General features: G+C 29.6%; 3 protein-coding genes across 13 annotated transcripts in view; 1 reads left to right on the forward strand and 2 right to left on the reverse strand.

The window, feature by feature from the left end:
* Positions 1 to 1,497: 1,497 nt before the first annotated feature.
* LOC119685891 (nuclear pore complex protein DDB_G0274915) lies at positions 1,498 to 6,029 on the forward strand. The gene is made up of 5 exons (XM_038100289.1): positions 1,498 to 1,782; positions 1,849 to 2,004; positions 2,092 to 2,294; positions 2,359 to 2,558; positions 2,626 to 6,029. Exons 1-5 carry the CDS (start codon positions 1,676 to 1,678, stop codon positions 5,848 to 5,850), a joined length of 3,891 nt encoding a protein of 1,296 aa, XP_037956217.1. The 5' UTR covers positions 1,498 to 1,675; the 3' UTR covers positions 5,851 to 6,029.
* A 658-nt stretch (positions 6,030 to 6,687) lies between these two features.
* Positions 6,688 to 8,893, reverse strand: LOC119681740 (vacuolar protein sorting-associated protein 45). The gene is made up of 5 exons (XM_038095010.1): positions 8,703 to 8,893; positions 8,567 to 8,645; positions 8,329 to 8,448; positions 7,191 to 8,269; positions 6,688 to 7,126 (listed from the first exon to the last, which is right to left on the reverse strand). Exons 1-5 carry the CDS (start codon positions 8,793 to 8,795, stop codon positions 6,773 to 6,775), a joined length of 1,725 nt encoding a protein of 574 aa, XP_037950938.1. The 5' UTR covers positions 8,796 to 8,893; the 3' UTR covers positions 6,688 to 6,772.
* Positions 8,894 to 11,777: 2,884 nt separating this feature from the next.
* LOC119685997 (casein kinase I) overlaps positions 11,778 to 14,945 on the reverse strand; it is a 48,846-nt gene continuing 45,678 nt past the window's right edge. For 3 of the 11 annotated variants that reach the window (XM_038100431.1, XM_038100430.1, XM_038100436.1), the window contains exons 12-13: positions 13,154 to 13,260; positions 11,820 to 12,135 (exon numbers count right to left, since the gene is read on the reverse strand). In XM_038100431.1, coding sequence (XP_037956359.1) covers positions 12,084 to 12,135; positions 13,154 to 13,260 — 159 coding nt within the window. In that variant the 3' untranslated portion in view covers positions 11,820 to 12,083. Of the gene's footprint in view, positions 12,136 to 13,149; positions 13,261 to 14,945 lie in introns of those variants that run through there. The other 8 variants (XM_038100434.1, XM_038100432.1, XM_038100433.1 and 5 more) reach the window with 5 other exon arrangements.

Below are 14,945 nucleotides of genomic sequence, written 5' to 3' on the forward strand. Positions count from 1 at the left end.
TTGCAACAACAAAGTACGTAAATTAGGTTTAATTTTCTATTATTTTCAATGCAAAAGTTGTTTAAACAGGTAGATCTAATGCAAAAGGTTAACTTAAAAAAACGGTTTGCGCAGAATTTCCTTCTTTGATAGTTTTTTATGATGTAACAAAATAAATTGCTTCACATATTTACCTTTTCCTGGAAAATAATTTTATGCATGATATGGTTAAAATATCTATTTATGACAAGAGAGATTTTTAGAAATTTCTTAAGAATTCCTTCAGAATTCCTACTTTACAAAGTTTCTTGTAAATTATTTGCAACACCAGCAAGTACTGCATCTTCGGAAAGGGTTTTTTCAGTTGCTCGGAACTTAATATCAGAAAAAAGAACATTGATTTCATCTAATCAAAGATCTATCAATCAAATCATGTTTTACACAACAATCTTGAAAAAGAGGAATTAAGTCAGACGATGCTCAACATTTAATTTGCATATTAAATTAAATTTGTGAACTGTAAAAACTGTAAAAAAACTTATTATAATTTTTTTAAATAAATTTTTGTTCAAAATTTTTTTTATATTTAATTAATATATTAAGTCATATTATATATGTAATCAACAAATTACTATTATCAACATTTTAAATAATATTTAATTAATAAAAAAACTTACATAAATAAATTTGGGTCTTACTATTTAAAAACACATAATTTTTGTATGAACTGAAAATCAAATGCTTAGAGTACTCCCAACTACTTCAACTACTTTTATAATGTTTAGAGTTAGAGTACTCTAAACAAACGAAACAAATATTTATTCCATTCCATTTTGTTTTTATGCCTATACATTCGTATTTGTTCGTTGAGAGTGAGAGTATGCTACCATTCTAAACACAATAGAATGCTTTGAAACTGAAATCAAATGCGCGCGTGCAGTACTCTAGTAGGAAGCATTTTGATAAATGCCAAATGATCAAAATATCGACATCACTTCGATAAAATGTAAATTACGGCGAAATTGAAATTGTAACTTCAATATGATCACATGGAAAGTTCATTCTTGTATGGTTGATTGATTAAGTAACTCTAACTGTTTTTGTTTGTTTCATTATTCATAAACTTATAAAAATGTCAAGAAAATGAGATATTCAGTAATATTAGTAATTTTACAAAAATATTTATATATACATAAAATTTCATCATTACTGAGCTATTGAGGACGTTTGAAAACTACTATTGTTCAAAAAAATATCACTGTAAACATAATGTATTTTCAAATTGTATATAATATTATGAAACTAGCGTAATTAATAAATAAAATAAAAACTATTTAAAATTAAAAATGGAAATTAAAAATGATTTCATAATATTGTACAACTTGGTTGAATGTGTAATAGCTGAAATATTTAATTCAACATGTTGCCCAATGCTACCAAGCTGAATTAATGTTAATAGGAGCAGGGAAATAAATTTTTGTAACGCACTTGTCATTGTCAAATTTCGTGAGTTGGCAGCACTAGTGAGTTAATAGCATCGAATATTAAAATGTGCATTTAGGTTTAGCAAAAGTATATAAATTGTAGCGTTATTTATAAAATAAATAAATATAAATAGAAAGTATATTTTTATGTACATCAAATTCGGAAGATTAGTAATTTTGATTTAAAAAATATCACGTCAGCTGATTTAATTATGGACACTAAACACTCAAGTGTGTTGGAACCAAGACTAAGTCTAAGTTCAACACATTTACCACATCCAATTGCTGAGTCTACGTGTATCAATATAAAAGAATCATGGTAATAAATTTTAATATTTAATATATATATATATTTGATATGATATAAAAATATCATATATTTCAGTACGTCATCCTTCAGATGGGGTGGTTCGCCTATGAACGTAAAAAATCATAACTCCAACGTTAATATTTCCAATGCACAATCTGAACTTTGTAATGTGACAAGAAATTCTTCTTTGTTACAACGTTCTAAGGTTAATATTAGTAAAATCGACCCAAGGTAAATAATACATTTTTTGGATTTAAATTTTGTAGTAATATAAGTAATTATTGCTTTATTAATTTAAATTGTTTTTGTTTTTTTAAGGATGTATATAGACGTACAGAGCAAAGGTTTGGCTTCAAGGATTGTGAAATATCATGAGAGAGGTAGTAATTTACATCGTAGTATGTCTATGAATAATATATATAATAAGCCTGGACAATTTCCAATTGTAAATTTGAAGAAAACAGAGCTACCTTATAGAGCCATTAAACAGAATGTCTCAATGACTCGTATTCCACCACCTGGTAAACTTATATATTATTTAATTTGACGAAGAAAATTATATTTTTAATATAATTTTATTTATAGAAACATCTGCTTTTCATGGTAGAACCGTATCAAGTTTATTGCGATCGAATTCAATAATTGGTTTGCATAAAACCGGTGACGAAATATCATGCGAGAATCGTCCAATTATGCACCCTCCAGCAACAGAAAATGATTTAGCACCAACAAGGAGCGTGTTAGAAGTATTGAAAGAAATATCCAGAAAACGAATCAATAATGAAGTTAGTATAAATTCATTTTGGATTTATAATTACTAAGTTATTTTATTAATTTTTGTAAATTTTGTAGGACCTTACCAACAATGAATCTATGAAAAAGTATTGTAATAGAGATAGTGCAGATATTGCAGATGTGTCCGCAACCATTTCGGAGAAAAATTCGAGTACAACGTACAGTGGAAAGAGACAAAGAGAACAGATGAATAATCAACAATATATTCAGAAAACTCAAGCGATAAACACAACTCAAAACTCCCCAGAGCAAATTGCTAAAAAACGTATGTGTACATATAATAATGATATACGGAGTTCTTTAAGTTCTAGTCTTGTACATTCAAACAAAAAACGGTACAATGACCAAAAAACTGATGGAACAAAGAGAGAATTGATTAAGGAAGCATCGCCGAAAGAGAGTTATGAAAGCCAACAAGCAAAAATACATCGAATGCAAACAAATTTACGTTTCGAAGAATTGTCAAAGACTCTTAGTTGTAATAAACCTATAACTCCTATACCACCAACACCATTCAATCAAAATGTTAGTAATTTAAATACAGCAAAAGGAATTTTAAGTGCTCCAGCTCAACGTACTATATCGGAACCAGTTTTTTACTCTAACGGAAAAATTGCTAATGCTAGTAAAAATAAACCTAAATTGACTCTGTTTAACAAGAATTGTGAAGATAATGAAAATGAAATAAATAAATTGGATGACGAATCAACAATTAATTTGGAATTTGCAAGCATTCAGTTTATAAAACCAAAAAAGTCTGTATCTACAATAACAAGTAAAAATCCTCTTATAGAAAGAACACAAAAATCTAAATTGGCCTTAATGCTTTCGGGTTTACGTGGAGAATTATATCAAGGAAGTGAAGATGAAACTGATACAGTGCCATCTAAAGATCAATATAAATTACAGTCACCTAGTTTAAATAACTTACCAAACGTTGAAGCACAAAAAGAAGATGTATTAGCAACTAATAAAGTACTGAATACAACTACTACAAACAGCAATATTTCTCTGAATTCTGACAGTGACAGTAACAGTAAAACATTAGATTCTGGCAATGTTGCAACTACTTCTTCAACAACAGCAACAACGGCAACCACAATTACGACTACTACATCAACTATTAGTGAAGGTTTTAAGTTCACACCACCAAGTACTTCAGTTTTAAGTACTTCGACAACAGTGGTCAATTCTTTAAAAAAAGCAAATCCACTCACGGGAATTAAGTTAACACCCCCTCAAACAATGACAACAGTTGGTACTAGCAATGCCCCATTTACTTTACCCTCAGTTACATTAACAGCTACTTCAACTCAACCAACTATTGCTTCATCAGTAGCTACAACTGTTTTATCTGTCCCTTCATTTACTTCTGACACTGCAATCAAATTGAATGCAAATCCAATTACCATACCCACAACAACAACTGCTGGCGGGTTTGCATTTAATAGTAATCTTCAAAAGTCAACGTTAAATACTTTAGCTGTTGCAACAACGGTCGATACAGCTTCAACAACTTCAGCAAATAGTAAATCAATAGGTGGTTTTCCTACTACCACTGTTTCGAATTCCAACTTTAATTTTATGGCACCAGGAACAAACACAGCAATCATACCACAAAATACTACATTATCTTCAACAATACCAATGTTTAAGCCGCCAACTAGTACTAATGCTACAATAGAAAACGCACCAAAACCATTTACATTTGGTTCAGCAACTGAATTGAATCATTTATCAACAAAAGCAGCCGTGAATAACGCTTTGCCTGTTTCGGGTTTACCAACATCGAATGCATTTAGTAATAATATTAATCCAACAACAATTAGTTTTGGTACTTTATCCAATAATAAAGGTCCAAATATTGTATCACCGTTAACAACATCAACTACAACAAATAATACGACTGGACCAATAGCAAACACCAATGCCTTTAGTTTTGGTTCAGCTTCTAATAAACCGGCAGCAACAGCTACGTTATTTTCAAAAACTACAAATGAAGGGATAAGTAATGTAAGTAATGATACGCCTTTATTTGGCAACCCACCAAATTTAACTACTGCGACTTCAAAGAACGTAGCAGCACCAACGGCAATTTCATTTGGAATGCAAAATGCAAATAACCAAAACATAGGAAATTCCATGAATAACAACACTAGTTTCACATTTGGTACACAACCAACCAGTACAAATTTAGTTTTCGGTAGCAATGTAACAAATGCTAATTCTACTAGCGGAAACAATAATGTAGGGCTCAACACATTAGCGGCTACAACATTCAATGCAAATGGTTCAGCAAATAATCAACCAACACAAACAAGTTCACTATTTGGAGGAAATGATACGAATACAAATGGAACTAAACTATTCTCATTTGGAAATGTAACCAGTGCTAATAGCGCTGGAATTTTCACAAGCACGTTCGGAAATAATGGAGGCGTAGAATCAACAACATCAAAACCAAAAACTGCGCTTATTGCTCCTACTTCTACCTCTATGCCAGCAGTCAATGTCGTGAAACCAAATTCTACTTTCGGAGGAAATACTTCTTCAAATAATATAGAATATAAACCACTTTTTGGTAGCACTAACAAAAATCCAAGCAGTATAAATACATTTGTAGCACCAACTTCTTCGAATATTAATCAAAATGCTACTTCATTTTCATTTGGATCCAATACCAGCAATGTATCACCTTCAAATAATATCTTCGGTTCTAAGAATAATGAAACTGCTAACAATGCTAATATAACGACTTCAAGCAATATTTTTGGTGGCAATAACACTAAAACTACAAACCACATTGTTTCCAATAACCTCTTCGGTGCTCCAAATACAAATACAAATACAACTGCATCCAGTTTTTCATTTTCAAGTAATGCCGGCATAGGTCAAAGTAAGCCAACTACTGCTTTTACATTCGGTGGTTCTGGTGGAGCTATGAATAATGATACTGCAAATACCTCACAATTGCAGACCAACGTAGTTGCTCCGTTTTCGTTTAATGGCGTGGCGAACAACGATAATAAGGCATCGACAAAAACCGCATTCACTTTTGGCAATAACACTACTAATAGTGCAACCGGAAACAATTTGTTTAGTGCTCCAGCTACAAATACGAATGCACAGTCTGTATCAGGTTTTAATTTTACCGCCGCAGCTCCTGGTATAAATGCTTCTACAACTCAACTTCCTTCAACTACAAATAACATATTTGCATCAAATGTTGCTAATCCTAATGAGCGTCCCATTCGACGTGCTACAAGACGATTGCAAAAATGATAGTATTGCATTTAAAAGCACTTTAATGCAACCTAAAATTTTTATTTCAACAAATTGTACAGATTGCATCCAACTTTTATTTATTTATGGTAGTAATTCAATGTTTGTGTAATCAGCTTACATTACGTTGTAAACTTTTTGTAAGAGCGGATATATAAATATATTGACTAATTTATTCATATATATGTATTTTATTTTAATTATTTGAAGGAATATATTGATTTAAACATAAATGCAGATTTGTGAAAAGATATTTAGTTATCGTTATTTTGACTTTATTTAGAGAAAAATTATTAAGACATAAATGAATGCAGAATACCATAACATTTTTATAAAGAAATAGCACTGATTTATTGTATATATAACCATTATCGTTAGAAACGAACACTTCTGGCTTGATTTAATATAAATGCATTTCGGGTAAAGGTCTAATGTAAGATCTTAGATCTATGAAATACATGTCAGTTTTATTGTAAGTTTGTATGATCTATATATTGCACTGATTAGAAATTTACGTAAGTACAAAAATTGCTACAATAGCTTTTCTTGTTACACAAACTAAGCACTTGGGTTGAGTTGTAATTGGTCGAATTAAAAAAAAGATTAGTCCCGGCACGTACACTGAGCTACTCTTCGGACCGGAAGAAAATAAAGAAAAAACATTTTTTTGAGTTCATCTAAATATTTTGTTTATAGTAAACGAAAAGTTGTACTACGTGTATATTTCCTTCGCTATTCGCTTTATATTTTTAATTTTTTCCTTTCGTTCCATACGAAGTATAGTTTTGTAGAATATTCGTACGATTTTTAGTTTAACATATTAATACATTTTTATTTTATAATAAATATAAATATACACTTGATAGTTTTTAGATATATAAGCCAATATATATGCTTGACATAGTAGATGATAAATAAGTAATTAGAAATTTTCACTAGAACAATATTTTAACATAGATTTGGTATGTTTAAATTGCAGCCCCTCCGTTGCACTAATAACTTCATCAATGAAACTTTTGGAATTGTGTATCGTTGTACCACCAAGTATGACTTTATAGCCAGAATTGTTCATTTGATGTACAGTAAGTGCTTCCTCGTATGTAGCTCCTCCAATTATGAAGACTACGACTTCTTGCGGCGGACGACGGAAAGGGACAAGTTCAGAGTTTATTGCAGGATATTGTGGATCCAGCTCACGTCCTTTAAAAACATCTTCTAATGTTTCCTTTAGTAAGGGGGAATGTTGGGTAAAAACATTTTCAACGCCTTTCAAACCCTGTGCATTTCAATACAAATTAGAGTTATACATTAATAGTAAAATATGTTTATAGAGGTAATACCTTTATTAAATTGCGTGTTAATTTAACAGCGTCTGTTATGCGTACAATATTAAAGAGTTCTCCTTGTCGTATATGTGTTCCAGCATATTCAAGCAGGCTAGGAACAATAAAAGTTTTTGCGCCACGATTTTTGATTATTTGCAGTAACCCAGAGGTATCACAATTGGCGTGACGTTCATATCTCAAGGCATAGAGAGCGACGAGTTTAACTGCATCTTCATTAGAAATGCGTTCATCAGAAATAATTTTCTTAATACGTTGTAATTGGGCTGAGTGCTCTGCTTTACACGCCATCTCTTGCTCTAGCTCTGATACTTCAAAAAGATTTCTTTTTGTTGTCAGCGCTGAAAGTTCACCCATTACACAAAGATGCTTTTGTACAGTTCCTGACATTTTTTTAAATTGAGGATATGTTTCAATAAAATTTTTCATATCTGCAATGCTTTCAACTCTTTTTTGATCTTTTGCTTTGCGTTGAAACTCCTCCATCAAATTTTTAATTGTGGAACCAATTTCTCCAAAATTAGCATACATATTCTTTGCATAAAACTCATCTTGGTCTCCGGACAATACCAACTCTTTTAGGTCTTTTGGCACATTTGGTGTTCCAGATAGGTCTACTCTATTATTTCGAATGGTCAAAAGTTCATGAACCATGGCTTGATATGTCCATTGATGTAATAATGGAGTAACAGGATCATCTCTTCTATCAAGTATCAGTAACAAAGGTGGCGCAGCGCCATTTTCATACGTGTGATAATCAAATAATGATGATTCCTTTGTAATTTGATCATATACTTGTTTTGCCAGCAACTGCGATACTTGAGAACCAGCTCTATAACGTATTATCGGATTAAGTTTAAGTGAAAGTAAAACAGATGTTAAGCCTTGCACAGTACGTGTAAGTGCATCCGGAAGCCAATTTAAACGATTCATGCAGTGATAAATGTTCAACGAATACAAATTTGGATTTACGCAGAGATAATCAGCATAGATTTCCTTTACTTCGCGCACAGACTCACTCTCATCACATTCGGCCAAATACTTTATATCGGTGCGTGGAATGATGTTACTAAAATCTTAATAGGATTTTTATTTTTAATTGTTTGATATTTTTAATTATAAAGATTCAATTTACATATAAAATAGGAGCCATATTTGGGATTCCTCAATTCATCAGCTAACAGCTGCACATTTTGCTTAGTAGGGCGTATGAAAACAATGCATTTTAAATGCTTTAATCTTTCATTTGAACGACCTAAAATTAGTCAAGTAATTATAATTTTTATACTTTCAACCCATTCTGACCATTCCTTGTCTTAAATGGTAGAATGGTATGTTTCAAATCAAATAAAAAAAACTAATCGAGAACCAACCAGAGTCGAGACGTTCAAATAAGTACACCTCACGTTGGAGCATATCCGACTGGCTAAACGCCATCGATATTATGCTAGTCTAAAAAGTTGGAGTAATTTTAAATGAGTATTTAGAAATTTTATATACCACATATACCGTCTCTTTATCTAGCAATATTATTTTCATCCCGGGTCCTGATTCATTGCACATTTTTTCAATGTACAATTTTATTGCAGTTATCAAATTCATCGTGCCTTATGTTTTTAATAATTCTGCAAATTATACAAAACTGAATACTTCTTAAACATTTAAAAGATAAACATTTATCGATAGCGGAATGAACTGGCAAAAAATGAACCATATGAAACAAATAAAAGGGTTTGTTCAGTCAAAGACAATTTACCGTCATATGTATGGTGGATATTGTAAACAAACTAATGAACACACCCAAAACTTCGCTTTTGTTTTTAAATTAGCTGCGTTTCACAAACTACTACTCAGAGCGACGATAACAATTAGGACTATATTCAAAAATCAATAGCGGAATACTATTAATGAATAATGTGGTTATCATATGCAAGTTTTTCATATGATACGATGCAATAAAAACACAAAACGAGAAACAAAATATACAAATGAAAATATCGAGCCGTAAATATAAACAAAAACCCCAACATTTTGTAAACAAATAAAGAGCAGAAAATATGATGCGCCACCAATTACTATATTTTATGTTCTGTATCGTTTGAGCAGATCCAAATTATTGTTTACTGAAAAGCAGCTAAAGTTTAATTTTATAGCAAAAAATTCTGAACACCGTTTACTGATTTAATAATTAAAAAAAAACCTTTTTATTAATAATTAATTAAATTGATTTATATATGCATATTAAAATAAACAAAGGTCAACAACTAAGCTAACAGCATCATAGATGGTCGAGTATACACGAATTCGAACATATAATCCAATACTTCATTTGTTGGAAATCTGTACTGATTTATTTTGTTTTTGTTTTATGCAAATATTCCTATAACAGCAAATATTTGAACACCATATAGTGTATAATAATTTGATCTAATGACATCGCTTTCTAGTCTAGTAATGTAGATTCAAGAACATAAGTATTTCTGCTTAAATTTAAAAATATAAATATCATGTTATGCGTTTTATCAGTCCGTTTGGTGGTGTCATTGTACTAAAGAAACTGGACCATTCCAATGCAGTTTGAAGATGAACTGGAACTGAATGAGTTGTCACTTGTGAAACACAATTATTGGGATATATTTGGTAGTATAAAAATCAGAGATCTATTGTTGTGCTGTCGGTCCCCAAGGTTGCCTCTATGAGGTAACCTCTAGTGATTAAAATCTAGAAGTACGCACAAAAAAATGACTGCACTCAAACCTGCATTCAATGTGCAGTTGAGATTTGCACATTGGTTTCAGTTGACAACCGGGTGCTGTGTTAGTGAGGTTTCGCTCCTCATCAAAGAAGAAATATACAATCATTTATTGGTGAATTATTTCTCATCTAACCCATATAAATATGCATCAATTTCTTAATTGATATATAGACAACTTTTATATATATATGTTATTCTGCCGATCGCCACCGTCTTGCTGTGAAATCTGAAATTGATTATCTATGTGCTTTGGTTTAGAAGATCATGTTATAATAATACGTTTTCTTATTGAATATTTTATTATTTTTATTCACATTTCTACGGATAGTTGAATAAATGCCGTGTTTAGATGTCTAACGCTATACAAAATAAATACCCACTAAAATTTTAAAATTTGATTGCCGTTCAATCTGCAATAACGTATCCCCATTCACATGTTTACTATAATTTATGAACAAAATATCAGCGCGAAGGGCCTAGTTATTCAGTTCCTTATTTTTAGGTAACTTCAAAATTAATTTTAGTGTTAACACACAAATAAATGAATAAACTACGTAGATATATAAAAGTTGAACTTTTCACATGAATTAAAGAAAGCTGTTTGACTGAGTAAAATCTGTTTTTGAGCATCCACCTTTCTTGCTAATTTTGTTGTTGGTATTAGACATATACATATAAATTGTCTGCTAGCTAGGTTTTCCAACAGCTATTGGAAATTAAACTCAGGTTATTACAGAATCTGTAGGTGTGGTAGTCAAAAAGGGCATATATAAGTTAAAAATCGAGGAATTAATCTGAGTTCAGATTTGCTTATACTTATATATCTGTCAACATTTTTAAGTCGGATTATAACAACAAAAATAATATAAAAATTTAAAACCTCTATCAAAATATACCATACACATTTAACTGTATGTTGTATGTTGTATTTGACTTCACGAACTTATGTCTTTTCATTAAATATCATTTCATCTTTGCATATGAGTATATTGACGAGTTGTATTTAAATTTCATTAATTAAAAGATAAAAACATTTTGGAATAATTTAAATTTAATCTTTTTAATTTTTGTTACAATTTTTTTCTAGCAGTAAAATAATTAATTTATGTTTATGTTTTGTGGTAAAGTGAGGCTGACTATATACTATATTTAATATACGTATATATATTTAAATATATATGAATTATAAGTATTATAAAGTTCTTGTTTTTCTTGTTATTTTAAATATTTAATGAGTTTTTCAAATTATTTTAATTTTTACAATTTTTATGTATAATTTTTTAAGTTTTAATGTATTTGGTAAAAAACTCAAATTTGCTTCATTTCTTTTTACATTTTACGAAATTAAAATATTTAAATTTTAAGTTATAAATATTTAATGTTTTTGTTTTATTTGTATTTTAAGAGCATTAATTTACGCACATGCACATGACTTACAATGTTAAATGGTCAAAAACAAAATAATAATATTTTATTATTGTGCAGTACACAAAATATAAAGAATTTATTTTAAGTGAAAAATAAAACAAAATTTATATTGTGAGAAAAAAATTAACAAAATTAAAATACAATCATTCACACTCACAGACCAAAAAGAAAATTATAATTTATCAATTAGTGAAGAAAAATAATTATAAAATATCAACTAATGAAAATTCATTTAATTTTATAAATATTTTTATATTTAACAACATATGTTTTTATTTTGTTATTTTTCGCTTTTCATTTGAATTAAAAAATCTTAAATTTAATATTTATAATTTCTATTATAATAATTTCTAAAATAAAAAACGCAAAATGTAAATAATAATAAATTGTAAATAATTATATCATAGTAATCATAATGATTATACATAATGCAATAATATTAATAATAATTTAAATATTTTATAATTATATAAATTTTAAATTTTAAATTTAAATTACAACGGAAGTGTCGGTGTGTTTGTAGTTGGTGTTGGCGTCAACATTGACGCGGATGGAGGATACCGTAAAGTATGCTGTGAGGATGTTGCCTGTTGTTGTATATAATCCTGACTTGGATTATTCAATACGCTATCCCGTGAATTTGAATGTGAAGTTGCGCGTAACAGTGTAACTGCCTCGCGTTCTGGACTACATTGGACACCGTCTAGTCATTTTTGGCGTGACGATTTCTTCTTCTTTCGTTTAAAGAAGCAACAACATCTACAAAAATAGAAAAAAAGTATTATTACTTTATATTTAATTTGGTATGTATGTTAAAGTTAAATCAAGAACAACGAAAATTAAAAAAGTTTACAGATTCTGAAAATATTTTTAAGTTGTGTAAATTTTTAAAGAACTAAATACTAAGGGGAAAAAACAGATACACGGTGGCTTAATCTTAGACTATTATAACTTTTGAGCTGCTATAATTTTCAAACTAGTGGCAATACTGCTTTTATAATGACAGCTCCTTTTCTTGTTTGGAAGCATGCTGGCTCATTTGCACCTTAATTTTCTGATGGAATTGGGCGCCGCGAACAATACTTGGTCGTCGAAATTGATGAGTGGCTCCGGGAAGAAGACCGTTCTTGGAAAGTGAAATGGTTGCTGCGTTGTATTATATTCAAAATAACCATGCAAAGAATACTCGAAAATGAACTCATATATAAAATTATTAAGTTTCAAAAAGCGAAAGACTTACAATTACAGACCGATAATCGCTTTCCGTTGGTATTTTTGGATAGTACGGTCAAAGTAAATGTGGACAGTAAAATAGTTGGTAGGTGCTCTAACCATTTTAGATGCACCAACGAACAATGATTTATAGGGGTTAACTAAGGAGCTATGGTTAGGTTAGGTTCTAGTGGCGGTCTTGTGCTTACTTAAACTTTAACAATGACCAGTTGTGAGCCCTAAATTAGCTTTGTTCATACGCAGATAAGATTAACCCCATAAGGGCCGCTGTGGTCAACTTACGGACATAAGATCAAAAGCCAAAACTCACTAATTCAAATCCGACAAGTTCCTAAACTTGTATAAGTCTCTAATTTGTAGGATGACCGCTCTCTTAGATTAGTAAGAAAAGGGACCCTAAAGAGACTTCGATCTATAGTTTGCTAATCAACACCTTAAAACCTGAAATCTTATTAATATCAAGTTTGTATATCAAATATGCTTTAATGAAGTATACATAGCTATATATATCTTGAATCATTTGTGTCTGATTATCGTTACTTACTTTGTTTCGTCAACTAGTTCAATTTCAGGCTGTAGTGTTATCGGAGTATTTGAGTGGCCTGCAGTGGGATCGTCCGCGTTTAATTCGCCGTTGGTGGAACTCACAACCTAAAAGCAAAAAAATTAAAAATTCGTTAGTAAGTGATTGTTGAAGTAAACCATGAAGTAGTATACGTTTACTAAGAAAAGGACAATATTAAAAAAATATAAAGTACTTATCACATAATTTGTACACAATAAACAAAATTTTTTTTAGTACTTGTGATAAACGTCATATTATACTATACAAAAATATTAACGAATACAAAAATACAAGAATACAAAAGTGATTTAGATATATTGAGTGAAAGAAATACGTGATAAAATACGTGCCACTGAACTATTCATACTGTACATAAAACTAAACTGAACGCTTTACAACTTATTAAATTAATCAATATAAATAAACTGGAATAATTCACTTAATTTAGTCATAATTTGATGATTGTGATTATACACATTTCCATATTTTTGTAGTTTTTCATAGCTCTCAAAATAAAAACGTTTTATAATAAGATTTTACGATTAAATTCTATTTGATTATTTTATTTAGATGGAATTCGTGGGACTCAAAATTTTTTTAAAATATATATGTTATTCAAGTAAGCACCATTAATAGATATACATTAAAACTATGTAAAATAACAATTTAATTATTAAATTGAAAAAAAAAAAAAAAAACAAATAAAATTATCTGTTTATCTATACATTATTAAGTGAGATAAACATTAATAAATTACTAACACATATTTACCCCATATTCTATAAACTTGACAAATTTGTTAAGTATTGATAATTATTCATTATCTTGCTTATTTGTTGTCAAGGTTGACAATTTGTCAAAGTTTCGGTATTCTGTGCTGTAAATAAAAACCTCTTCTTTTGATAAATTGTCAAGGTTCTTTACACATAAAATATATGTTCTTTACAAGCATTTTTTATTCTTATTTGTATGCATGAGTTTTATAAAAATAGTTATAATAAAATTCCAAATGGCATTATTAGTGATTTTAAAATTACTTATTAATGGAGGGATGATATGAATATAATAACTAGTCCACACACTACTTTTGAATTTTGTATACAAAACACTTTTCACCATAGGTGGTACTTGAGCCTTGAAATTGATCAAGATTTATCCAGAATAGCAAAAAGCTATTTGCTTGATAAAAATCTTGACTATTTGTCAATATTTGACAAATTTGTCAAGTTCACAAAATACGGGGGTTAGTCCCTTTAAAAAAATATTTGACACGAATACACATACACGTTTTATATCAAAGTTCATTAACTATAAAAGGTCATGTATTAGTTCAAGTAATTAAAAAAATTATACTTGGTGAATGGTTAGTAATTAATATTTAAAAATTTATTTAATTTATTTAATATTTCACAAAATTTTACTAGACAAATTATTTTAAAGATCTAGATACATATACATTAAAGTAAAACTGTAAGCCATTGTCATTTACTAAAATCCTAAACTCAGACATTGAAAACGTAAGTAAACTTACGCTTTTATTTTCAAATTTTTTTTAGTTTTTGAAGAATAGTTTAATTTAATAAAAAAAAACATTAACTTCGTATTGAAGGTTGTATTGATTCTTGAGATATAGTTTTTTAATGTACTAGGAAAAGTTTTATCGTAACAACAATAATAACTGATGATACGTTAACCATCTCTGTTCTCATTTTAAATCATTAATGGCTAACAAGATTTTGACACTTAAACGAGCTTTTACAGGCGTGGAGGT

Source organism: Teleopsis dalmanni, chromosome 2, assembly GCF_002237135.1.
Source record: "Teleopsis dalmanni isolate 2A chromosome 2, ASM223713v2, whole genome shotgun sequence".
In the NCBI taxonomy this organism is placed as follows: domain Eukaryota; kingdom Metazoa; phylum Arthropoda; class Insecta; order Diptera; family Diopsidae; genus Teleopsis; species Teleopsis dalmanni.